Source organism: Stegastes partitus, unplaced genomic scaffold, assembly GCF_000690725.1.
Source record: "Stegastes partitus isolate 25-593 unplaced genomic scaffold, Stegastes_partitus-1.0.2 Scaffold1253, whole genome shotgun sequence".
NCBI classification, from domain to species: Eukaryota; Metazoa; Chordata; class Actinopteri; family Pomacentridae; genus Stegastes; species Stegastes partitus.
The window spans coordinates 214,816-240,127 of record NW_007578984.1 but is presented as its reverse complement, the minus strand read 5'-3'; the positions used below and the strand labels follow the sequence as shown (position 1 = coordinate 240,127).

Below are 25,312 nucleotides of genomic sequence, written 5' to 3'. Positions count from 1 at the left end.
GCGAGGACCCGTCCATCGCCGCTTGCGGCTTTAATTTAATTATTAATGATTAAAAATAAAACAAAATACAACTGTAGCCGACTGTAATAAATATGAAGACCCTACAGGATTAATGATTGTTAAGGCTCACTCGACCAATCGGGAATTAAATGCACGACTTCCACAGATTCGCTGTGAGCAGACCTCCAGCACAGAGCGTTCAGATTCTTCTTCTTTAACTGTTTGTAACGAAGCAGCTTCCTGCACACGTCCTGACACGATGACGACGAGCGGCTGAATGTGCATGTGCTGCTTCCTGGTGTGACTGAACTCTCACATCTGAAGAGTTGTTGTTTGTCCCAAATCAAACCGCTGAAGTGCCGGCGCTCCTCGGCCCAAACACTCCCTGTGGATGATCTGGTGTGTTGGCCTACGTTTCCCAGCATGCCGCTGTGTGTCCGCCGGTGGAGGAAGAAAGAGGTCGGAGCGGAGTCTTAACCTTGTGTTCCTCCGCCTTGGTTTGTCCTCAGAGCCTTGAGCGGTGTTCTGATACCAGATCAGACGTTCTGCAGGTTGAATCCTATCTGCTGCGTTTTCAGGATCATTCGGATGCTTTCTCTCTTTTCCATCTCTTCCTGCAAAGCAGCTCCACTGCAGCATGTCGGTCAGCTGGAGTTCTGGGTTCTTTACATTTATTTGGTCCTGTCCCTCTGAGGTCCTTCCTCTGCTCCCACGCTGTTCCCTCCACGTTGTATAAATGTTGTGTAGGTTTGGGTTCCAGCCCAAAGCTTTCTGTCGTCACTAATGCACGAGCAGCCTGGTAGCAGAACCAGTACCAGCAGTAGTGGTGTCCTGCAGTAGTCCTACGGTGAACTGCTAGCATCCTGCTGTACTAACGCTGCTGCTGTTGTGTTCTGCAGGGCACCTCCGGACCCGACCCAACCACTGTGTTCGTGGACATGAGGGCGCTGCGCCACGACAGGTGAGCTGACCTGGACTCAGGGCGAGTCTTTGTCTCCTGATGATGAACAACATTCCTGCTCTTAGCCTCATTCGCTAACGTTCCTTTTCATCGCTGCGCTCGGTGCACAGCAGACTGAAATGTCTTCACCACAACGTGAGGTTTGCAAACATTCATGGTCCCCAGAGGATAGCTCGTATCGGTGTCACTCATCCTTTGACTTTTCATGTAGCGCCACCAACAGGTTGAAACCTTCCTCTTTTTACCTCAAGACGCGATGAAACTTCTTAATAAGTTGCTTTAGCAGTGACTTTAAGATAAATGCTAACTTTGACTTTAACACTATTAGCACATTAAGGCTAACATGCTAATGTGATTACTGTCAAAATTAAATATTGATATTCTAACTGTGCACTGTTAGCGTCTTATGCTAACATGCTAAGGTAAGCGAAAATTATTGACATGAGATATGAATTTGCTAACTTTGGCCATGTTAACGTTTCAAAGCTAACATGTTAATATTTGTTAATATTTTTGAAATTAAATATTAATTGTGCTAACTTTGACTTTAATACTATTAGCACATTCAGGCTAACATGCTAATGTTACCACTGTTAAAATTAAATATCAATGTGCTATCTTCGACCATGTTAATGTGTTGAAATGTTAAAACCATTTTAGCTTAAAACACTAAAAGTAAATATTAATGTGCCAGCTTTGGGCTTGTTAACATGGTGAAGCTAACATGCTAATGTTGTTCTAAAGCCATTAATATGAAACATGAATAATGTCAGTTCAAGGACCAGTGGAAAGTTCAGAATCTGAGCGCTGCATATGACAGTTTGGAGGTTCGTTGGAAACTTACTGACTGAACACTTTTCACTGTAATAACAGAAAAAACAAACTTTTTCTATGGATTTACAGCTACATACGTGTTCATCTGTAGAAAACTACATACGTGTGAATTGTATCGGTATAGATTTGTATTTAAATGTCTGACCAGATGCTTTTAGAAGAACTTGAGCCTCATTTGTTAACTTATAGCTTCCAGGTAACATCTGAACTGTTCTTGGTTTACGTTGGAGGTTCTGGAAGCCCAAACCGCGTAACAGCAGCTTCTTGTGTTTTGTTCTCATCAGAACTTTGACTCCACGTTGAGTCCACCGGCTCTCACAGATGTCACATAGGTTGTGCTGCTGTTTGAATGCACTCAAAGTGTTGCATTGGCTGCCGTCAGATCTGAGCCGCGGGCAGCTTCATGAATAAGAAGCTCAGCAGAACGAACTCGGCGGGTTTTTATTCCAGCACGAGGCTCGCTGTCTGCAGGCTGAGACCAAACAGTCTGAGCGTAATGAGACGCCGGAAGTTTCTCTGACAATCTGATGATTTCAGGCTCGACCGTCTCCTCACAGAAGTCTGCTGCACTTTAAAACCCATCAAATCCAGTCGGAGGCACCAGAACAGCAGTTCCAGTGACTTAATGAAGCCAGCAGCGTCTTGCGATCGGCCTCCAGGGCTCGGCGCTGGTGTCACGGTGCTGTCAGCGTCCAGGAAACAAATCAGGATAACAAGCAGAATGCATTCAAATATCTGCTGACAAGCTGCTCCTGGGATTACAGGAGCAACAGGCCCAGGTGCAGAATGTGGTTCTGGTCCATACAGTCTCCAGACGGTAATCCGTGTTCAGCTGTTGTAGCTGCACGGCTACACGGGATCAGCCGGTAAAGCCTGGTTCTGTCCCGGTTACTACTCATGTGAAGGAGCGTTTCTATCAGTGACTGATTTCTTTGTTATTTTTAACTTGAATTTATAACTTTAATAATAAAAAGCAATTCCTGTGGTAAGAATGAAAATTATTAATAGATTCTAATAGATATCGTGCTAATAACAGATATTATTAGATTTCATCATTTCATTTATCGGCTACATTTTCTTATCCTGCGTCTTTGACTTGTTAGATAGTGAAGAAAAGCCGCATCTGTTAAGTCGTAGTTAAAACGCTTTAACCATGTCAGTGTTACGGCTAATGATCTGTTAGCTTAAACTACTAATGTTAACATGCTAACTTTAACCATGTCAGTGTTACGGCTAATGATCTGTTAGCTTAAACTACTAATGCTAACATGCTAACTTTAGCATGAAACAGAAACCCAGAACTGATTTATTTCCTGATTTACGTCTGATTACTGTCAGGAAAGTTCTGAAGTGTTTTTTATTCCTGTGACAGAATAAAGGTGTTCTGATCCGATTAAAAACATCAGCCGATCCAGTTAGTTTTAAACCGACCAACACCGACCTCAGCCTGATCCTTCGCTGTTGTTGCTGTTTCAGTCAGCTCAGCAGGTCAATGTGTTCCTTACGTCAACGTGCTACGAGAACTCTGTCCCGGTGAGGCTGGTCTCTGGTTGGAGGTCATCAGGTCTTGTAGTCTCTGTGGTCCCGCTGCCGGCCGTCATGTCTTAACGCTGCTGTCTGTGTGCAGGGTGCGACTGGTGGAGCGGGGCTCACCGCACAGCCTCCCCCTGATGGAGTCCGGGAAGGTAAATGTGCTTTAACGGATAGAAGCAGTTTAGCGTAGGTTGAGTTTCTCTGATTCATCGGCCTTCGTCTCTGCGTAGATCCTGCCGGGAGTCCGAATCATCATCGCCAACCCGGAGACCAAGGGACCAATGGGAGAGTCGCATCTGGGGGAGGTGAGCTTTACCGGCAGGTCGACCTGATCTATTGATCTGCTCTCATGATCAGTTCATCGGTTTGAGGAACTGCAGCTTCAGGTTCCTCCTCTGTGACGGTAAACTGAAGATCTGTGGACATTTGTTAGACGTCAGGACACCGTAGAGACCAAACCGCTGATAGATTCATCCAGAAAATAATCAACAGATTGAAATATTCATCCATCACTTTCAACTCCAAGTCTGGAATTGTTGAAGTCTCGTTCTAAACTAAACGTTGTTTCTGGTCATTTTCACAAAGTTTTATCACATTAAGGCCAAAGCTTAAACTATTAAAATTAGGATTTTGTTTTAGACGTCAGAGTGTCTGTTGTCGTTATAACGTCTGATTGAGACGGTTTGTTGAGATGTTGGAAACTAAAATGGAGAATCAGTTTTCTGCTGGTTACCTGGACTCAGTACCGGTACCAATAGAACAGAAGTTGAAGGTTTTCACGCCTTAAATTAACATTTCAACGCGCTGAAGTGTCATTTTCAGAAACTTCTAATAAATCTGGGTGAAATAAATTTGATATAAATCCCTGATTATAGCAAAACATGTGAATAAATAAACGGGACCAGAACATCCATTAAATCCGGAACTGTTCCTTGAACCAAACAATGATGGTTTGTTCCCTTAATGTTCCCTTAACGTTCACTTAATGACTGAACGCCCTTTAAAATGCACATTTCTGAGACAGCGGTCGTTGTTTTACCTGTGAGGTGAGCCTTCAGGTGAACCTCTGGTACCGGCCACGACGCTGCTCGACCCGTCTGACTTTGCAGGAGCCAGTCTGTTCTGACCCCTCGGATACAACAAACACTTCAGATCTGACATCCTGTGACATGTGGAGAAGCTGAAGCAGGTTCTGGTTCTGGTTTCAGATCTGGGTCCACAGCGGCCACAACGCCAGCGGCTACTTCACCGTCTACGGCGACGAAGCGCTGCAGTCCGACCACTTCAACTCCCGCCTGAGCTTCGGGGACACGCAGACCGTCTGGGCCAGAACCGGATACCTGGGCTTCCTCCGCAGAACCGAGCTCACCGACGCCAGCGGAGGTCAGAACCGAGTCCAACCCTCTGAACGTGGGACTGTCCGGTGTTCCTATCCTTTCTGTCGTTGGGCCTCGTTCTTGTTGTTTGTGGTGTTTTTTTTTCTCTCTTTGGTCCAGTTTCGGTTCCGTTCTGTTACTCTGCGTCTCGTGTTTCGTCTGTGTCTCGCTGATGTTTATTCTTGTTCTTGTCATTCTGTGTCTCGTTTTTCTGGTTCTGCGGTTGTCTTGGTTACGTGCTGGATTTGGTTCGTTTCTGGTCCGGAGACAGAAGCGGGTCCGGCTGATACATGGAACCAGGCGGCCTGGTTCAGAGGGTTGACTGTTGGTGGTCAGATATCATCCTGAAGTCACCTGAAGCTGCCTTTGAGTCACTGTTTGACCTTAAACCAGGACTTTCAGTCGACTCGCTGAAGTTTCACTTCTTTGTTTTCTGCTGATTTGCTCGTAGCTCATTTGTTGGTGCACTTTGAACATGTTTGCTTCCAACCAGCCACGTGTCCTGATGCTGTGTCTGTGTGCAGAGCGCCATGACGCCCTCTACGTGGTCGGCGCTCTGGAGGAGGCGATGGAGCTCCGAGGGATGAGATACCATCCCATCGACATCGAGACCTCCGTCATCAGGACGCACAAGAGCATCACCGAGTGGTGAGACACCAAACACGACTACTTCTGGTTTAACTTCCTTCTGATCCTGGTGAACAGCTGCTCGGTGCAGATGTCGAACCACCAGGAAGCATTTAAAGCCCCTTCGAGGCTGATCTGAGACGGACCAACAGGTTGGACCAACACAGCAGTCAAAGTCAGAACCGTTAAACCTTGTGTTCAGTGGATCAGCAGGAAGTTAAGCAGATGGAGAAGGAACGCAAACCCTACCTGCAGGTCTTCCGTCCGAACATCCACGAGTCACCAGGTCTGTGGAGGTCCAGGTCAGGGACGTGAGCTGATTAGTGCTGCTGAAAGTAGCTAATGCCATGGTGGCAGCAGAGAGCATTGTGGGAGTTTAGTGGCAACGGGACCATGACAGAGACTCTGAGGAGGTTCAGGACCTCCAAGCAGAACTCAGGTTTTTAATGTACGTCCTTATGATCTCCCATCAGCAGATCTAACAGGTTTATCAGAGAGGTGATACCAACATGCTAAATACACTACGACCTGCCAATCACCCTGAAACGCCTGCTGCTTCATCGTCTGTTTTCCTCCAAACGGGACCATAATTAACCAATCAGCACCATGATGTGGTAAAAAACACCTGAAGCTACTGATGGAGACCATGAGCTCATCAGGAACATGTTCACTGAGTTCGTAAATCGAGGGAGAAGTCGGCTCATTTCCTCACAGACTTATGTACAATCGGACTGGTTTCGCAGCAGTGGAGTCGCCCCCTGCTGGCAGTCAGACAGAATGCAGGTTTCAGGCTTCGTCCGTCTGATACAGACGTCTGTGGCGGTCAGTCACCTCCAGCCAGGCCTTCCTGTTGCTGACTGGCTGATGTAGCTCAGCCAATCCTGGCCCAGAGTCATGTGTCTCGGTTACAAATAACGTCAGCGTATGAACAGTTACCTGCTGTTCAATAGCAGCAGACTGACCCGTGTTTGTGGTTCTGTTGCAGCGCCGTGTTCACGTGGACCAACCTGCTGGTGGTGGTGGTGGAGCTGGACGGCTCGGAGCAGGAGGCACTGGACCTGGTGCCGCTGGTCACCAACGTGGTTCTGGAGGAGCACTACCTGATCGTGGGCGTCGTGGTGGTCGTCGACATCGGCGTCATCCCCATCAACTCCCGCGGTGAGAAGCAGCGGATGCACCTGCGCGACGGCTTCCTGGCTGACCAGCTGGACCCCATCTACGTGGCCTACAACATGTAGCGCCCCCTGGTGGAGCCGGACCGGCTGCTGCTGAGGCTCAGTGTCTGGGAGGAGTCGACTGGTGCTGCCCTGAGCTTCGTCTGTCAGGCAGATCTCCTCCCAGGCTGGTGTTTGGATTCGTACTCAGAGGAGAGCAGCAACCTGAACGTCCTGCAGGAGGCAGCAGAGGACAATCGCTAGCAGCAAAGATTCTGGCTTTCAAATCTTGGTGTGTCTCACGTTTTATTTTCCTGTTGAGCATTCGCCGAAGTCGCTTGTCTGTTCTGTTTTTTTAACACGTCCTCGATAAAGTTTAGGCTATTTTTTGAAAACGATCTTTACACAAAACCAAACTGTGGCAGAAACGATATTTTGTGTTTTTACGATATCGACCGTGTCAGAGACGTGTTTTGATACGAGGGAACGTTTCCCTCCGGTTAGCGAGCGCTACGTCCGTCTCACGCTCGCCGGCGGCTTTGATTTGAGCGTCGTTTTCTGGCAGCGTGCTGCTTTCACACAGGAACAGCTGCAACCTTCAAGCCAAGCGAGCAGCTTCAGCTGAAGCCAAAACACGTCAGTTCATATCATGTAAGTATGTACAAAAAGAAACCGACTTAATTTATTTTGTTCCTCTTCTAGAAGTTTATGACGAGACGTTCAAGAATGTTTTGCTCTTGAATATTTGCTAATATAAGAATAAAAGCATGGAGCTGTGGAGCAGATGATGACAGGTTATACGACTGAACAGATGCTGTCGGTCGACTCTGAGGAGTTTTATTCCAGCTTTGATCTGAAGAGTTCTGATCCAGAAGAGCTGGATCAGACGTCTAGTTTGTGCTCTTCATACTTTTTACAATCAGTAATTTATGTTTAAAGAAAAACAAACTGTGTAATTTGATAAGTTTGAAACCAACAGAAGCTGAAAATGAGTTTTTTTGTTCAGACATTAAACATGAGGAACGTGCTGCTTATCAACACGCTCAAAGGGTTTCCCTCAATGGTTCTGACTTGTTCTAGTTTTAGTTCCAGACGTGTTGGATTCAGAACCTCTGACGTTTAAACGGGTCAGACTGAAGCTTAAACGTCTTCAGCTGGCGGTGATCACAGATATCGTTTTGTTACTGAACCAACGGGTTGACTAGGATACAAACTGAGCTTTTATTGTGTAATTCTCCAGCTGAGAGTGAAACTGTTTCCTCAAAGAAACTTTACGGAGTGGATCCGAACCCGGAGATTAAATGCTTATCAGCACAAATGTGAAGTCCGATCAACACGAGGCCGTTTTCTAGCTGTGAGGCAGAACCAGCAGCTTCCAGCTTCATCTGGACTCTGGTTCAGAGGTTTGCTGCCCTCGTGTGGCGAGCTGAGGAATCACTGCCAGTCCGATTTCAGCGTTTGGATCAGAACTCTTCACGTTTATTTGGGAACAAACAGGTTTTCTGATCCTTGCATGTAATAAACAGAGTTTGTGGAGTGAAACTCCTCGATGCCGTCGACCGTCAGCCGGCTGGGAGCGGGTCGGGTCGGGTCGGGTTGTAAATACCAGAGCGAGTCCTTCATATTTTTACACGACGCTTCAATCAGGGCTCAACAGAAGATGTCAGAACAATCAGGAGGAGGCTCTTCGTCTTCGAATATTTCGACGTTTATTTTGAAAAGACAAAAAGCACTTTGTTCACTGTTTGTTCTCTTTTATCAGCAGAATGTTTGTTTTTTAAAAGGTTTTAAAAACGTCGTATTTGAGTTGATGTTTCAGTTCAATAAATAAACGGTTTTGACAATAAAAGGTGTTTGTGAGGTTTGTTGTTTCACAGTTTGCCTTCAATCTGTTCATTAATGAGAATCGTTTAATTAAGATGAAGTTAACTGGTCCATCTACGTCCAACCCTCACCTCTGGCCACCAGCTTTGGGTCGTGACCGAAAGAACGAGGTCACGGATACAAGCGGCCGAAATTAGTTTCCTCCACAGGGTGTCTGGGCTCAGCCTTAGAGATCGGGTGAGGAGCTCAGACATCCAGAGGGAGCTCAGAGTAGAGCTGCTGCTCCTTCACGTCTAAAGGAGCCAGTTGAGGTGGTTTGGACATCTCCTCCGGGGAGGCTTCCTCTGGAGGTTTTCCGAACTCGTCCACCTGGGAGGAGACCCCGGGGCAGACCCAGAACCCGCTGGAAGGATTATATCTCTGGGCTGGCCTGGGAACGCCTCGGATCCCCCAGGAAGAGCTGGAAAGCGTCGCCGGGGGGAGGGAGGTCTGGAAGACCTGCTCCGCCTGCTGCCCCCGCAACCCGACCCTGGATAAGCGGAAGACAATGGATGGATGGATGGATGGAAGTTTCAAACAAACCTGACGAGCGTCTGGTCGGTCTGAAGCAGCTGCTGTTGAGGTTCAAGTCAGAAGAACGAAGGCGACGGTCTGATCGCCAGGTCGAGATGCTTTAAGGTGGAAACGTACCAGAAATATAAAAATCCAGCATGAGGCTGAAAATAAATCAGGACAGAAAGACGACATGAATAATGATGGAGCTGAGGTCAGTAGTCTGGAGCTGAAGGGTTCGGGCGGTGGTTCTACCAACATATATATATATATATATAACAGCAAATGAGAGGATTTAAAGAAGTCCAATTATAACATAAATAAGTGTATTAAAAGATAATCAGATGTTTCTGATGAAAACTGTGGAAATATAATAAATCTGTTTCTGACACGTTCTGCACATCGTTCAACATGAAAACGTCTTTTATCTGCCTGAAGCTGTTTTATATTTTCTGCTTCTAAATGTGACAAAAACAAGATTTTAACTAAAAATTAACTGGTCAAACTGAGTTAAACAAGTTAACCTTTAAACCAAGAGAGAAATCAGATTAACAAACAAACACAAGTTATTTCAATTCCACTCATTTACCTGAATGATGTAAAAACCAAGGTTCAGATCCAACAACGTTCTAAAGAACAGGAAGGAACCCGGTTAAATACTCAGGTTGAATCCATTTACTGTGACGTGTTCAGGAGTCTGTCTGGTTCCACGTTTAGTCTTAGTTTAGTTTGGTTTAACATGATCTCTGCTTAATCTGGGTTTATGTCTGTGATCCTGGATTAACTGAACTGAGGTTAGTTAAAACCTGAGTTTGTTCATTTTAAAGCTAGTTTTGCGAAACTCGGATTACAACCAATCTGTGATTAACTTCTCCAGAGCTGAACATTTTACTAGTAATTACTCAACAAGTTGATGTAAAGGAACATTAATCCACGCGACCCCCGGACCCGGGGAACCATCCAGAAGAACCCAGATCAGAGCACATGGGTCGAGTCTGAAGTCATCCACTCCCTCCCCCCATAAATGGATCCCTGTGTGGGGAGCACCTCGGCAAACTGACACTTCAGACTGTTAATGACGTCGCTCGCTGGCCGTGATTTGTGCCACAACAGCGTCGTACAAACACATCAAATTCACAGTTTATTGCGTAGCTAAGAAACCAAACTAAATCCGGTTTATTGTCATTTTGCTGTACATACCAGATGGGAGCGTTTCTTCAGGATCCACTAACTTAAAGCAGTTTAAATGAAGTGGTGCAGTCTGTCCACATCACAACCCAGCGCCGCAAGTTCTTGTTCATCTAGTTTCCGTTTCCTTTCGTGCAGTGCATGGCGGTCCATATCGCTGGTTAGTGACCATCGGCTGCACGCTACAGTTCATGGTGCATTGTGGGATATTTGGAGTGACTATACAGGTTGTAGCATTCAGACACCCCTACAGAATGGCGATCAGCCCATATGGAGCACTCTGGAGGGATAGGGAGGGATTTGGGACACAGCCAGCGTCTCCTTTATTATTAACAGAAGTAAAACATGTTTAACCTTCAGTCCAGGACCGTTTAGGTAGAACATCTGTGAAACAGCAGCGACGTCAGATGTAGAGACGAAGGCGCTGATGTTAGACAATCATCAGCTGAATGTGTTCATCGGACCGACACCGATGTATCGGGCCGAACACTGATATGGACCGATACCGATGTGGTCGCTGATACATCGTGCTTCCCTAAACAACTCTAATTAATGCTTTAATTGTCATTTTTATTTATTTTATTTTTTTAAAGAAAAAGGCTGAAATAAAAGCCGTGCTTTCTAACCTGTGACTAGTTATCAGTGTCTCCAGTTTGATTTCATAATCAACACGTTTCTGGTTTTGGTCCGATTTTCTGTCCAGAACAGGAAGATGAAGGTTGAAACACGTCGCGTTTCCTCCATTTAGACATTCAGCAGCCCGTCTGACCTGCAGCTTCTCAGCTGGATGACATCAGCAGAAGGTCCAGAACCAGTCTCCGGCTGCAGCAGGTTTGACAGGAAGTACTTCCTCAGCACAAAGTAGTTCCGGTCGACCCACATCATCCAGAGGAGCCGAGGCTGCTTCACACATTTATAAACTATTATTAATGTGCTGTAACTCAGTTCTACATGATCTGATGATTTGGTTCAGTTCTGGTGAAATAAGCTGAACAAACACATCGAACAGATAAAACCATCTGCAGAGCTCGTGTTTCATCAAAGAGACGAGGAAACCCAGGAACTGGTCGATACATTTATTTCCTCCATGTTAGCACATAGAATATATTTATATACATATTGCTAGCTAAAGTGTCAAAAAACAAACAAAAAGGTCGGGAGCATAGAAAATGTTAAGCCACGATTAAGAGTGTACATATGGACAGAACAGAAGAACATGTTCTACAGGAGGCGGAACCAAAGAAGCTGTACACGGATCTCATTCCTGTCAGAAGCACTCTGGGTGCTCGTTAGTCTCTCCGGCTGAAAACGTCCTCGACGGCGTGAAACGAGCTCGACAGAAGATGAAAACGACGTCACTGTCATATTGCTGAGGAGCCACGAGTACGTGATCAGAAGGAAGCAGAAACAAACGCAGCCGCGACACAAACAGCTTTACTCATGCAGCGCAGACCAGAACCGAGCCGGAGTGACGGCAAAACGCTTCCCACAGCGGCCGGAGAACCAAAGAAAACCCAACGGTGAGGAGCTGCAGGTCGACGTGAAGCTAGAAACGAGTGGACAGAAGGACACGAAGCGCTGATATGAGAACCATCTGTACAAAACTAGAACTAACAGTCATCCAGATCAGAACAAAACAGAAGACTGAGTATCTGTGGATCCATTTACAATGTACAGAACCATGAAGGAGTCTATTTACACGTAGTGCAACGGAGGAGAGAAGTTGGACTTCAGAGAACTTTGATTGGACGAGAACGTGAAACCAGGAAGAACACGAAGAACGAACCGGGTGAGGAGGAACGTCAGCCACTTCCAGCTTACAGAAAGTAACATAAATTCTCCACTAGTGGGCAGCGCTCCATCGACCGGCTGACGATAACCAAGCTCTGGGTTCTTCTGGTCACCCACACCTGCCTCCGACTGAAGGTGTCCAAGTGCGACAAACGACGACTGCTGCTCAAACCTTTAGTTCATCGTTAGAATCTGAGAGCCGGTCGCTGCAGCTCTTTGATCTCAGCACGCCTTCAGAAGCTCTGGACCAGGGATCTCCGGCTCCAGTCCTCCTGAGCTACCATCCTGCAGGTTCTAGACGTTTTCAACACACCTGACTCACATCAATGGATCTCCAGCAGCTTGGTGTCAAGTTCTAGACACGTCTGTTAGTGATCCATTCATCTGAGTCAGGTGTGTTGGAAACATCTAGAACCTGCAGGACAGTAGCTCAGGAGGACCGGAGCTGGAGATCCCTGGACTGAAGTCTCCAGATGTCCTGATCTACGATACACCTCAGGAAGGAACATGCTGAGGAGTCTGCAGTGAAGGACATCTGGAGCTTTCAGAGCTTCTGTCTGAGTCTGGGCTCCTTGGATGCGACTGGGACCGACGACTGGATGTCTGCCAGGTGCTTCCTGAGGAGTCCTCAGGTGTGGGCTCCATGAAGCTCAGAAGATGTTTAAGTCAGCTCCAGTTGGCATAGAAACGTTTTCTAATCGACAGAGAGCGACACGAACACACGAACCTGCTGCTGGCTACAAACACCTGAACAGACTTTGTGTTTGTGGGACGACTTCGTGCAGAACGTTTGTTGACAAAAAGTCAAACAGAGAAAACGGCAGCTTTAAGTTGCTGTTGACGAAACTCAGGCTTAAAGCTTCCAGCTGTAGGGAAACGGTTCTGAGGCAGCTTTAAAAATCCGCCATGAAGGAAAAATGATTTCACAATAATAAATGTACGAACAAGCAGCAGTCTGAGTCGTTCTGCAGCTTGTTCGTGTTGTTCGGACAAAACAGGCACTTTAGACACGAAGAGACGTCGGAACGCGAGGAGACGTCCGAACGCGAAGAGACGTCCGAAAGCGAAGAGACGTCCAAAAGCGAGGAGACGTCGGAACGCGAGGAGACGTCCGAACGCGAAGAGACGTCCGAACGCGAAGAGACGTCGGAACGCGAGGAGACGTCCGAACGCGAAGAGACGTCGGAACGCGAGGAGACGTCCGAAAGCGAGGAGATGTCCGAACACAGGCTGTTTTAGGGTTAACAACATTTAACGAAGGAAAAGACGGATTTATCGCCTGCTAGAAACACGCTAAAGGAACCAACGGAGGTGAAGTCGCTCAGAAATGACCCTGAAAACAGAAGAATCGAGTCTTTTTTTGAGTCACAACTTGACCGAGTGACACCAGAACTTTATTAATGAAGCTTTGAGTTTCATTTACGGCAAGAAGAAGCAAAACGCTGGAAGTGGAGCTCAGCTTCAGTCGAGCTGTTTCTGCCCACGAGGTGAGGATTGACGGCGCTTCGTTTCCACGTCAACAGAAGCCTGAAGGCAACCCGCCGGCCGGTCAGCTGATCGCTGACAAGACGGTCGACTAACTTCTCTCAGAAATTTAAAAACAGCAATCTGATTGCCGTTAACAAACCCAAGCACCGGTATCTACCGACACATCGACATCCGGCGCCAGCAGAGACCCGGACCCGTCCCATCGCTCACATTTGCATAAAGTTTTCTACGTGCCAGTCTGACAGCAGCCGGGTTCTGGTTCCTCTGTCTCCTGGTTTCAGCTGAATGAATGAAGGACAAACTGTGAATCTATCAACATGCACGAAGCCTCACCGGGCTGAGAACAGAGACAGGCACCGACCACCGACGACAGCGAAAGAGTCTCACAGAGTTCAGATCCAGACAGAACCGACGAGGAGGTCCAACTAGAACGACTGACGACGCTCCAGGATACACATGGAAGGACGAGGCCGACTCGCCGGGTCAACAAAAACTTTTTGGCAATATTACAAGCGTTTGGGCTGCTGAGGAAAATCAGATGTGCAAAAAGAGAAAAATGATTCAAATCATGTGACTCTCTAAGATCCAGCTCAGGAATGATTCTGTACACGTCCCCGATTAGAGCGGATTAAAAACGTCCTGCTTCCACACGTGACTCATAAAAACAGTCCAACAACCCAACATGTGCACGATTACAGGAATACTTCTGCTGATTTCTCTGGTCGGCGCCTCTCGGGCCGACCCGTGACCCTGTTCCCAATAAGTGACTTTAGCTTTTAGGTAGAAATGAGGACAAAGTGCGATTCGCCGCGAGAGATTCGTGAAAAACAATGAATTAAAGTCCTCGTCGTCCACGGTGGAAGGTAGGCAGGTTTTCTGTTTGTTTTTTAAAAACGGTTTCTGTATGAAAGCAGAGCGGCGGGACGTCACGCTGGACTGCAGGGTGTGTGTTCGTCGCATTTACAGTAAGAAAAAAGACTTTGTTTTAAAAATTCAGGTAATAAAATGTATTCAGTTAATGCTCGTCTGTTCCTACACACTTAAATAACACATTCTGACACAAAATTAGCACTTCAGTAAAGAAAAGTCGTTTAAAAAAAACACAAAACTCAGAACGCTGCGTCTCCGGAGCATCTGTTCAGAGAGACGAGAGAACAGGAAGAGAAACCAGCACGACGTTAAATTAAAGGACAGACGAACACGTCGCTCTTCACGCAGAGGAACATCCGGTCCGCAGAGCTTCAGGAAGGCAGGTGAGAAGCAGGAGGGCGTTTGTGTTTGACACTGACTGACTGACGGGAGGCGGAGACGGCGGGAGCCAATGGCGTGCTGTGTGAGGTCAGAGGGGGCGGGGCTCGTTCATCTCTTCCTGCGGCAGGTTCGTTTGTGGTCGGCGTGCCAGTGCTCCTGCTGACACTTGATGGAGCAGTACGAGGTGTTCCAGCAGCAGTGGTACATAGCCTCCTCCTCACAGTTGTAGCACTGCAGAGACAACACACAGCAGCAGTCACTACACAACCACACACCTACACACCTACACAACCACACACCTACACANCTACACAACCACACACCTACACACCTACACAACCACACACCTACACACCTACACAAAGACACAACTACACAAAGACACAACACACAGCAGCAGTCACTACACAACCACACACCTACACAACCACACACCTACACAACCACACACCTACACAACCACACACCTACACAACCACACACCTACACACCTACACAACCACACACCTACACAACTACACACCTACACAACTACACAAAGACACAACCACAGGAAGCTGCTGCACTGAAAGGTCCGTCCAAGAGCAGGACTAAAGGCCTTCTGGAGGAAAGTTCTGGTCAGATGGAACCGAAGCTGAGCAGAACCATGTCTGGAGGAGAGAAGGTGAGGCCTTTAAGCCCAAGAACACCAAACCTACCATCAAGCATGGAGGTGGCAGCATCATGCTCTGGTTCTGTTCTGCTGCCAGTGGACCTGGAGCTTTACACAAAGTCAGTGGACCAATGAAGAAGGAGGATCACCTCCACGTTCTTCAGGAAAACCTCAAACCATCAGCAGAAGGTTGGTCTTCAGGTAGTTTGGACAGCTCTCGAGTCATTTTGGATAAAGTCTGAGTAAGTCTGGACAAGTTCTCTGTCTTTTTGGACCAGGTTGCAGTGAATCTGGACACGTTTGTCATTTAGCTGATGTTGGACATATTTTAAAGTAATCTTGGACAAGGTTTAAGTCTGGACAGCTTTGAGTCATATTGGACAAACTTTAGGCTGCTCTGGACCATGTTGGAGTCATTTTTGGGCAATTCTGGAATAATTTATAACAAGCTTTAGTCATTTTAGAAAAGTTTGAAGTCATTCAGAACATTGTTGTTTGTGAAGAGTTTCCAATAACTCTTAACTTTCCACAACAGAATGACTGAAACACAACCTGCCACCAAGCATGGAGGTGGCAGCATCATGCTCTGAACTGGAGCTTCACACAAAGTAGATGGAACCATGAAGAAGGAGGATCACCTCCACGTTCTGCAGGAGAACCTGAAACCATCAGCAGAAGGTTGGTCTGGACACAGCTGGATGTTCCAACCAGACAATGAGCCCAAACACAGATCAGAGTGGTGAAGAAATGGTTCCATCAGCTGGATGAAGGACGGTTGATTCACGTCTGAACTCATCCCAGTTTTCACACATTTTGACTCATATCTCATTTTGAGCAGAAACTTTGTGTTTCTTTAAACCTTTGGGGCCTTTTATTGATGATTAAATAAACCTTTTGGTGAATTGTTCTCGTCGTGTTTGGGAACCGTTGCTGTCTGGATGTTTGTAGACGTGGAGGAAAGACGTTTTACATCCACCTCTCGTTGTCTGACTTTGTTTTAGGAAAACTTTTGGAATGTTTCTTATATATTTCTAGATTTTTCAGATTTTTTTAAAATTCAGATTCATTTTTAAGACTTTTTAAAAAATATATATTATTCACACCACTGTTCTATGTTCATGTTGTATTAATGTATTTCAGACGTTGTACTAACGTTCTGTGAGCCGGCTGCTGTTGGGACCGTCTGTCCTGAGGCTGTGAGCTCTGTTTCAGAATCCTGGTCCATTATTCATGTTTCTCTGAATGCAGCCGATTGAGAAAAACAAAGTACATGGAGCTGAAAACTCCACTGGACAGTAACTAAGTACATGTACTCGAGTACTGTGCTGCAGTGTTTCTGCTGTGCAGCTCTATGACTCTGCTGCTTCCTCCTTCGTCTACGTGGACGTGTCCTCGTGACATGAATACAACTATCAGCTGGACAGAACACACAGAGCCTGGTCTGGACTCACCCACTGCTTCTTCTTGGTCTGGGAGATGAGCTGCTTGTGTTGGGCCACCATCTTCTTCACCTCCTCCACCAGCTCCTCTTTACACTTCTCCTTCACCTGCTTGCACTTGCGCTCCATCTCGGCCTGAGCTCCGGCCACCGCCTTGCTGACGGCCTGCCGCTTCTCCTCCTCCATCTCCGCTCGCAGCTGCAAGACAGACGGAGGTCAGACTGCAGCAGGTGGAGGCTCCAGCGGCCCACCTTCATTCACCAGGAGGTCGGCCCAGAATACATCAACCACAACCAGGAGAACCTCCACTGGCTTCATCTGCTGACCAGAGTTCTACCTTCAGACTGAATGCTCCAGAGCTCCAGGTCCTTGAAGTCCATAGAGGAGAGTCCAGACCAACTGTGAGCATCAGGACATAGTTTCTCCTCTTACAGACGGTTCTAGTAGGTTCTGGAGGTAAAACAGTCCTCCCATCATCCAGAACTGGTTCTGACCCACCACCATCACACATGCTGATACGAGCCTGGAACGTTTACCCAGAATGCACTTTGTAAAGTTTCCTCTGGTGAATGATCAGAACCAGAACCACATCCAGGGTACCACTGATTGTTTCTATGACTCTGTGTCATGGACATTAAACTGGTTCCACTATGATCCATCCCATAATACTGATGCTACCAGCTGCTGACAGAGGACATGAACAGAACCAGGTCCAGTGTTCAGACTGAGACACCTGGATGGATGTAGAACTGATCTGGTGTCAGGTTCTAGCAGAACCCAGATGTGTTCTTCCTCCTAAATGTCATGTGTCTATCTGCTGTACTGATGAAGTTCTGAGGCTCAGAAATGATGGAAAAAGTCCATTAAAGTGATCAATCTGGACCCTCCTCTGTGGACTTCAAGGACCTGGACCTCTGGAACATTCACAGTCTGAAGGTAGAACTCTGGTCAGTAGAAAGAGGTGCTGCAGGATCAGAACCAGATGTTCTGAGGAGGTTCTTCCTGGATCCAGACTGACCTTCTCCAGAGCTTCCCGGACCACCCTCTCCGTCTCCCTCTTGTTGTCGGCCTTCATCATCTCCTTGACGTCGTTGAACACCTTGGTGTACTTCTCGTGACACATGTTCTGGCAGGCGCCGTCGCTGCTGGTCTGGGTGCCGCGGTGCAGCGTCCGTGGCGACCCTCCACTCGCCTTCTTGGTCTGCGTCGACACCGACAGCTTCTCTGGCTGCTGCGGCGCCGACGACACCGAGATCTCCTGGCTGGAGCTGACCGCCTCCATCTCGGGCTCCGGGTCCTGAGGAGGAGACAGACGGGTTACCACCACACCCGTTGCATGTAATAAGAGCAGGTGTAGCCGCAGAAGAAACAAGAAAACAACAGCTGATGGTGCAGGTACAAAAAAACCAGAGGATCTGACAGCTTAAACACAGGAAGACGATAAAGTAAACAGCATGAGAGAAACGAGACAGGAAAATACAAAAAGGTTTAAGAAAGGTACACAGTGTTTTGCTTCTCTGTGTTTTTGTCATCATCTCAGCTATAAAGGCAGAGGGCAGGTCGGGTTCAGGGCGGTGTGGGTCAACCGGACTCCTGTCAACTGGACTGTACACACGCTCTTCTTGAAATCAAACATTTGACACATAAACTAAATCTGTTGGTCGGTCTCAGTCGGAGGACTCTTGCAGGTTAGACAGAAGGACCGGGAGTGGAGCTCATGGAGACGGTTCTACAGCTGAGTCCTCTCTCCTGCCTCCACGGAGCTGCAGGACTTCATGCTGCAGACGTTCATGCAGACGTCCTCTTAATAAATGGCCTTTATCGTACCACCATGTCTTACGTCTTTTCTGTCCTCGGGTCACTTGCTGTTGGGTTTTAACATCTGTCTTGGACCACTGAGCCTCTTTCTGACTGTGTCGCTGGAGGAGCTTCCAAACAGCTGCTGTTGTGACGAGCAGCTGATCTAGAACCCGGACAAACAGCAGAACTTACGCTGACTTCTTCTTTGGGCTCCAGCACCTGAGTGCGGCGGCTCTTCTTGGCTTTGGGCTCCAGGCTGCCTTTGAGCTGCAGGAAGAACCAGCAGAGAGAGGTGAAGGTGGAGCGTCGCAGCACAGAAACATACTGACGGGAAACCAACAGAAGCACAGCCAGAAGAGCTGCTTCTCGCCTGAGCTCTACGGAAACAGAAAGCTGCAGAAAACCTGAAAAGCAAACAAGACGTTTTATAGCTATTTTATTAATTTGTGATTATTTTCACCAACTAAAGCTCGATCAGCACGTCGCTGTGTTTCTACTGGGGCTGAGCCCGAATAGCCGACTATTCCTTGGCTGTGCTGGAATCAGGATATCAAACTGGATCTCCAAGTATCCTAAACACACAAACTGGTCTGTGTAGCCAAATGCGGGCTGTGCGTTGGAGCTCGTAGGAGCCGAGAGCGTCCCAACGCACCCAACGTCATTCAAACCAACGTCTTAGATAAACTCTGAGCTGGTATCAGATCAAGTCTGGTGGGCGTCTCAGCATTGATTAACTACTGATCATCTCCAGTGAGGATTAGAAAGATGACTTTGAACCAACCAGCACCAGCAACATGCTGCTGTTTCTGGACTGAATGAATGGAAACCGGACCTAAAGCCTCCAGACGCCTTCCAGGCAGAACTTACGTGGCGGACCTGCTCGTTGCTGGTGGACGAGATGCTGGACTCGGCTTCGTCGGTCCGTTCCAGCCGCTCCGTCCTGCCGCTGCCCTCGTCCTGCTGCCGCTGGCTCTGGGTCTGGGTCTGGTTCTGGGTCTGGTTTTGGCTCTGGTTCTGGCTCTGGCTCTGCTGGAGCATCGGGCTGCCGTCGTCCATCTTGGTCTTCCAGAAGCGGCCCTCCCTCAGGAAGCGCTGGTACACCTCCAGCTCCTCGCAGGCCTTCTTCCAGCCGTTGCTGCGCTTCACCTGCAGCTGCTGGACGCTCACCTTGATGTCCTGGATGTTGTCTGAGGGGATCCAGGCTCTGCAACGCAGCAGACACACAGTCACCATCAGACACAGCCCGGCCCAGTCCCCCCGGCAGCGCCCACACTGACCTCTGGTGCTGGTGTCCGAAGAAGCGGACGTCCACCTGGTTGTCCTCCCTCTGCAGCACTTTGGCCGGCCAGTAGCCGAAGCCCTTCATCTTGGCCCAGACCAGGTCGTGGCTGGGACTCTGCGGAGCAACACAGAAGGTTCAGCAGGACGCAGCAGAACCCCAGTCGAGGCTTCACGGCTGCACCAAACAGCTCAGAGTTCTGTGTTCTGAACAGAACCTGGTGCACATGGCAGATAATTTTTTGGGGCATTTTTTATAGATGAGACTTGAAAAATAAAGCAGCTGTGAAGAAACATCAGATGATTAATTCAGGCTGACCACCAGACGGTTCTGTCTGTTTCTACAGGTTCTGGTTGATAAACGGGTCAACTTGTGGATATCTCTAAAGACAAGGCGCCATGTGGGCTCAGAGGGTTCATCTGAGGGAGGTGTGCACCAAACTGCTGCTTCCAGGAACGACCGTTCTACAGATGCAGTGACTCAGACAGAAACAGATCCAGTTTGTACTCACGCAGGGGTAACAGAACCAGTTGTCGGGTCGGGCGTTGGACAGGTAGAAACAGTTCTTACACAACAGCAGCTCATTCAGCTGGAAGACAGAAGTAGCAGCAGGACACAGGATGAGGAGGAGATCCAGTCGTCTATCAGACCTGAACCAGAAGATAGACCAGGCCTACCTCGTGACACGTGTCGCTGAAGAGCAGTCGGGCGATCTCGGCCTGGTCGCTGTGAACTGGAACCCACAGAACACATGTTCAGAACCAAAACCCCCTCATCGTCCTGCTCGCGGCTCCACCGCTCTAATCCGACATGATTCTACGGTACTGCCGGCTCGGTGTGATGGAGGTGAAGACGTCAGGGGAAGCTCAGTGTGTCTGAGGTCAGTAAAGCACCACAGCAGGACAGTCCTGCAGCGTTTGGGCTCTGAGGCCCGTTTTCTGGAGCCAAAGAGGCTCAAAATGCAGCAACAGAACCTACTTTGGCTTCTCTGAGCACCAAGACTTATTTCTGTTTTGTTCTGATTAAATGCTTGTAGAGTTCTGGATCTTTATTTGTGCAGAACTTCTGAATGTCCTGAATGTTAAAACAAACTCATCGACAGAAAACAGATAAAACAATGAAGTCGGGTCAGAACAATGTTCTCATCCAACACGTTTAGGAAACAACAACAAGAACCTTCAACTACCAAGGATCAGACGGACATTTAAAGCAACCGGACAGGATTAAACACTTCAGCTGAGACCATGAGGTGTGATTCAACCTGAAGCCTTTACGTCGTCGGGACAGTAGATTTAGTTATATGTCTATCTGCTGAGATTATATACACTCCTGTGTATGATATAGACTCCTGTGTACTAGAACTTGTGTGTGGTTCTGGGGCTGTGACGTGGAGCGGCCCAGCTGGACTCACCTCCGTACAGGATGGCAGTGTTGTGGACGATCAGCTGAGCGTCTGCTTTGAACTCCTCGAAGCTTTTATACTTTCCTTCAGCCAGATTCTGACAGAAACGAGGACAGAGAGCCGGTGAGCGACGGGTTAGCATCGGGTCAGAAACAGGCAGATGGCGGTTCTGTTGTAGCCGTCTGTTAATCTGCTGATTATTGATCAGTTTGATCTGAAGAATGTGGACCAAACGTCTTGTCTAGTCCAGAGACGTTCAGTTCACTGTCACAGAGGAAAGAAAGCTGACATCACTGAATTCAGAGATTAAAAAAGCAGCATCTTGGGCGGCCGGCTGGCTCAGCGGGTCGGGCCGGCGACCCATGTACAGGGCTACAGTCCCTGATGCAGCGCCGCGGGTCGATAAATCTACACTTTGTGCTGTCATATTCACTTTAGAAACGCCTAAACGTGGAGCTGAACATCAGAATCGACGCTTCTTCCTCACTAGTGACTGGCTGATGAGAGCAGCAGTCAAACGGGTCTGAACGGTGCAGAAACAGAAGAAAAAGACTGCAGGAACGAGAAGGAACCCAGTGAAGGAGGACGTGTAGGTGCAGATGGTGCCGCTCACCTCCTGGATGTTGGACACGTCCAGCGCGGTGTGGATCAGCCGTCTGTACATGGGATGCTTCGTGTCTTTGCCTTTCTTGTTCAGGTCCACAGCCTGCAACACACAGCGACGGTTAGCGCCTGACGCAGGAGGAGATGGACTCCTCAAGTCTGACAGAACTCCACCTGAACCCCTCAGAACCAGCTGATCCAGGCCCTTGAAGTCCATAGAGGAGGGTCCAGGTTTATCACTTTATTGGACCTTTTCCGTTTTGGTCAGAACCAGCAACAGCAGATGGAAGGTCTCATGTTTTTCCTCCATCCTGATAAGAGGCCCATCTTGGCGCTACGACTCCTTCTCTCTGGTTTACGGTCTCTCTGTACGAGTGTCAACACACTGTGGACGCTTTGAATGGATCAGGACCAGTGCTGAGTCATGCAGGAGAAGTTCTGCTATGCCTTTCCACGAGTTCTGAACTGTTCTGGACAGATTCTGAGTCATTTTGGGTTCATTTTTTAGAGAAGTTCTAAGACACTTTGAACACGTGGACAGTGTTCGAGTCGTTCTGGAGAGGTTTTGGTCATTTGGGTCAGATTTCAGAACTTCATCGGTACCGCAGATAGACACATGACATGTAGGAGGAAGAACACATCTGAGTTCTGGTAGAACCTGACACCAGATCATTTCTACATCCATCCAGGTGTCTCAGTCTGAACACTGGACCTGGTTCTGGTTCTGGTAGTGTCAGTATTATGGGATGTCTCATAGTGTACAGAACCGATGGAAAAAGTCCATTAAAGTGATCAATCTGGACCCTCCTCTGTGGACTTGAAGGACCTGGAGCTCTGGAACATTCACAGTCTGAAGGTAGAACTCTGGTCAGTAGATAAAGGTGCTGCAGGATCAGAACCAGATGTTCTGAGGAGGGTCTTTTACATGTAGCTGATCTAAACTGGACCCTGGTGTGAGACTGAGGGGAGAACTGGTCTGGGGTTCAGGTTGAACAAACGGTTCTCACCCTCTCCTTCATGCGCTGGACGATGAAGCGCAGGTATTTACTCATCTCCTGCTTGTTCAGGTTCTTCTTTTTACTTCCCTGAAAGAAACAGAAAGTTCTGGTGAGACGCTGAGACCACGACGCTCCACAGACGTGCTGTTGCTCCGGACCGGTCCAGTAATCCGTCTCAGTGTGTGTGTCTCTGCTGCTGTTTCCTGTCTGTCTGTGTGAGTGTACCTCTCTGGTCACTGTGGGCCCTTTTCCTTTGTGCATCTAAGAGGTGATTTGATCTGTTTGTGCTGAACTAGCATCTGTCTGTGTTCCTTCTGCGTGTCTCTGTTGTTCATTTGCGTCTCTTTCTGGTCTGTTCGATTCTCTTTGTCGCCGTTTCCTGTCTCTCTGTGTGTGTTCTGAGTCGGTCTGTGTGTCTTTGCTGCTGTTTAATCTCTTCCTGGTCATCTGAACCTCTTTTCTCTTGGCTTGTGTCTCTTTGCAGCCATTCTGCACCCAGCTTAGTGTGTCTCAGAGCTGATTTTATCCGTTTGCACTGAACTAGCATCTGTCTGTGTTCAGTTTCATGTCCTCCAGTCGGGTTTTGTCTCTCTGTTTTTGTCTCTGTGGTGTGTGTTCTGAGTCGTGTGTGTGACTCCCAGCTGACTAGTTCAATCTGGGGGTGTTCTCAGATGAGCCCAGCTGATGCAGAACGTCCTCCAGAACGTCCTCCAGGCTTTGATGAGAGCGTTTGGGCCGTGGCTGTCCTCGCCGGTCACCTAAAACCTGACATGAGAGACAGCCGGAGCCCCCCAGGCCCGAGCCGGACCACCTACCCTGCAGGCGACACACTGCCAGTGGGAGCCTCCGTCCCGGGGCTTGCACTCCTCCGACAGACACTTGAGGTGATAAACCCGGAAGCAGTTGTCGCAGGTGAGGACGTCTCCCGGCAGGTGACACTCGAAGCAATACCAGTCGTGGCTCTCGGCCTCCCAGTCCTGCAGCCGAGACACAGCACAGACAAGTCTGGGTGACCCCCCCCTCCAACCCGCCACCACAGCAGGGGAGGAACAATCAGAACCTCCGTCCTCCACCACGGCTCTGAGGCCCGTGGAGCCGCCGGGTCCAGCTCGCCCTGACACTCTACTCGCTGCTGTGGTCTCTGATTCTAGGATATTTTATTTCTGAACGTTTTGCTCACAGAAAACACACAAAGATCAAAACCAGAAATAAAACACAACAAATTCAATTTATCTTCTTTTTGTGCTGCAATCCAACAGATATGTATCCCACATAACCCAACTACAGCTGACAAAACCTCACCAGAACCTCCTCAGAACACCTGGTTCTGTACTGGCTCTGGTTTCATCTAAATGAGCGGTGATATTTCTCTCTTCTTCTTCGACCTCAGAACGTTTCATTTAACTGAGAGTCTGCAGAGGAGCAGCTCAACACACATCTAATTAAACTCCTGGAGATCTAGAGCTTCAGCAGTGGAGTGATGGTGGAGAAGCTCCTCCAGAGAGATGACAGCTGAGGTCCAGGTCAGAGACTCCAAATGAAGCTCTGAACTCCTCCAGGCCGCTACAACCGAAGGCTCAGCTGCACGTTAGCATTGACGCTTTAGTTCCCTATCGCTGTGCTGTAATGCACGTTCCTACAAGCAGCTCTGAGGCTTCCTGGACCTGAGGATCTAACATCACAACGGTTTTGTTTAAAATCCGCTGCACATATATTTTCAAGGACCATAAAGTTATTTTATCTTAAAGCAGGTTCAGAACAAACTGCTGCGCTCCAAACAGGTTTGTCCTGTTCAGGCTCCTGTACAGACGCTTCTATCTGGACAGCATTCGTCATCCGACTCAGTTTATAAAAGAATTTAAAGAAGAACCACAACAGCAGAGGTGATGGAAACCAGCTACCAGGTAGAAGACTGGAATACGCAGCACAAAAATAGCATCAGAACAATAACCTGCATGGAATGAGGGACGTGTGATAGATGAACATATTCAGGTGAATTATCTTCACAGCTAACAGAGAACCGCTCATCCACAGACACTGCATTAAAAACACATTAAACATGCTGTAACTGAACAAACTGCACATTAATACATAATCAATTACATATAAATTAAAATAATCAATATCAGAGATGAGGCCTGGATAGAGTCTATCGATCAGTTAGTATTTTAACTTTATTTTTCATTTCAGTTTGATTTATGGTGTATATTCATCAGCTTAAGACAAAAGTATTAAACCAGTTAAATAAAGTGTTTAAAATTCTAAACACGAAATTCATCTTTTTCTGCCCCTGGTTATAGTATAAAGCAGGTTATGGTATTAGCCGTCATATTATTGTTCATCAACGGGTTAAAGTGGTTCAATTCTAAATAAACCTCATTTCTCTTTTTAAAACTGGCAGTGATTACTGATTATGTCACTGACTTTTGGGCTCTGAGAGGGATCCAGGGTGAATGTTGTGCTCGCTAAGCTAACGGTTAGCACCAGCTGACAGCAGGCTGCTAAGCTAACGGTCAGGTTGAATGTTGTGCTCTCTAAGCTAACGGTTAGCACCAGCTGA

General features: G+C 47.8%; 2 protein-coding genes across 2 annotated transcripts in view; one reads left to right on the top strand and one right to left on the bottom strand.

The window, feature by feature from the left end:
- Window positions 1-715: 715 nt before the first annotated feature.
- Window positions 716-8,334, top strand: LOC103369198 (disco-interacting protein 2 homolog C). Its single transcript, XM_008297852.1, has 6 exons — window positions 716-961; window positions 3,423-3,480; window positions 3,559-3,633; window positions 4,537-4,711; window positions 5,229-5,352; window positions 6,317-8,334. Exons 1-6 carry the CDS (start codon window positions 939-941, stop codon window positions 6,567-6,569), a joined length of 708 nt encoding a protein of 235 aa, XP_008296074.1. The 5' UTR covers window positions 716-938; the 3' UTR covers window positions 6,570-8,334.
- Window positions 8,335-11,110: 2,776 nt separating this feature from the next.
- The window catches only part of zmynd11 (zinc finger, MYND-type containing 11), a 19,240-nt gene continuing 5,038 nt past the window's right edge, over window positions 11,111-25,312 (bottom strand). The window contains exons 3-14 of the mRNA XM_008297851.1: window positions 23,568-23,729; window positions 22,762-22,839; window positions 21,765-21,857; window positions 21,161-21,248; window positions 20,427-20,482; window positions 20,261-20,338; window positions 19,748-19,866; window positions 19,338-19,674; window positions 18,663-18,737; window positions 17,689-17,967; window positions 16,683-16,868; window positions 11,111-14,810 (exon numbers count right to left, since the gene is read on the bottom strand). Coding sequence (XP_008296073.1) covers window positions 14,688-14,810; window positions 16,683-16,868; window positions 17,689-17,967; window positions 18,663-18,737; window positions 19,338-19,674; window positions 19,748-19,866; window positions 20,261-20,338; window positions 20,427-20,482; window positions 21,161-21,248; window positions 21,765-21,857; window positions 22,762-22,806 — 1,479 coding nt within the window. The 5' untranslated portion in view covers window positions 22,807-22,839; window positions 23,568-23,729 and the 3' untranslated portion in view covers window positions 11,111-14,687. The remainder of the gene's footprint in view (window positions 14,811-16,682; window positions 16,869-17,688; window positions 17,968-18,662; window positions 18,738-19,337; window positions 19,675-19,747; window positions 19,867-20,260; window positions 20,339-20,426; window positions 20,483-21,160; window positions 21,249-21,764; window positions 21,858-22,761; window positions 22,840-23,567; window positions 23,730-25,312) is intronic.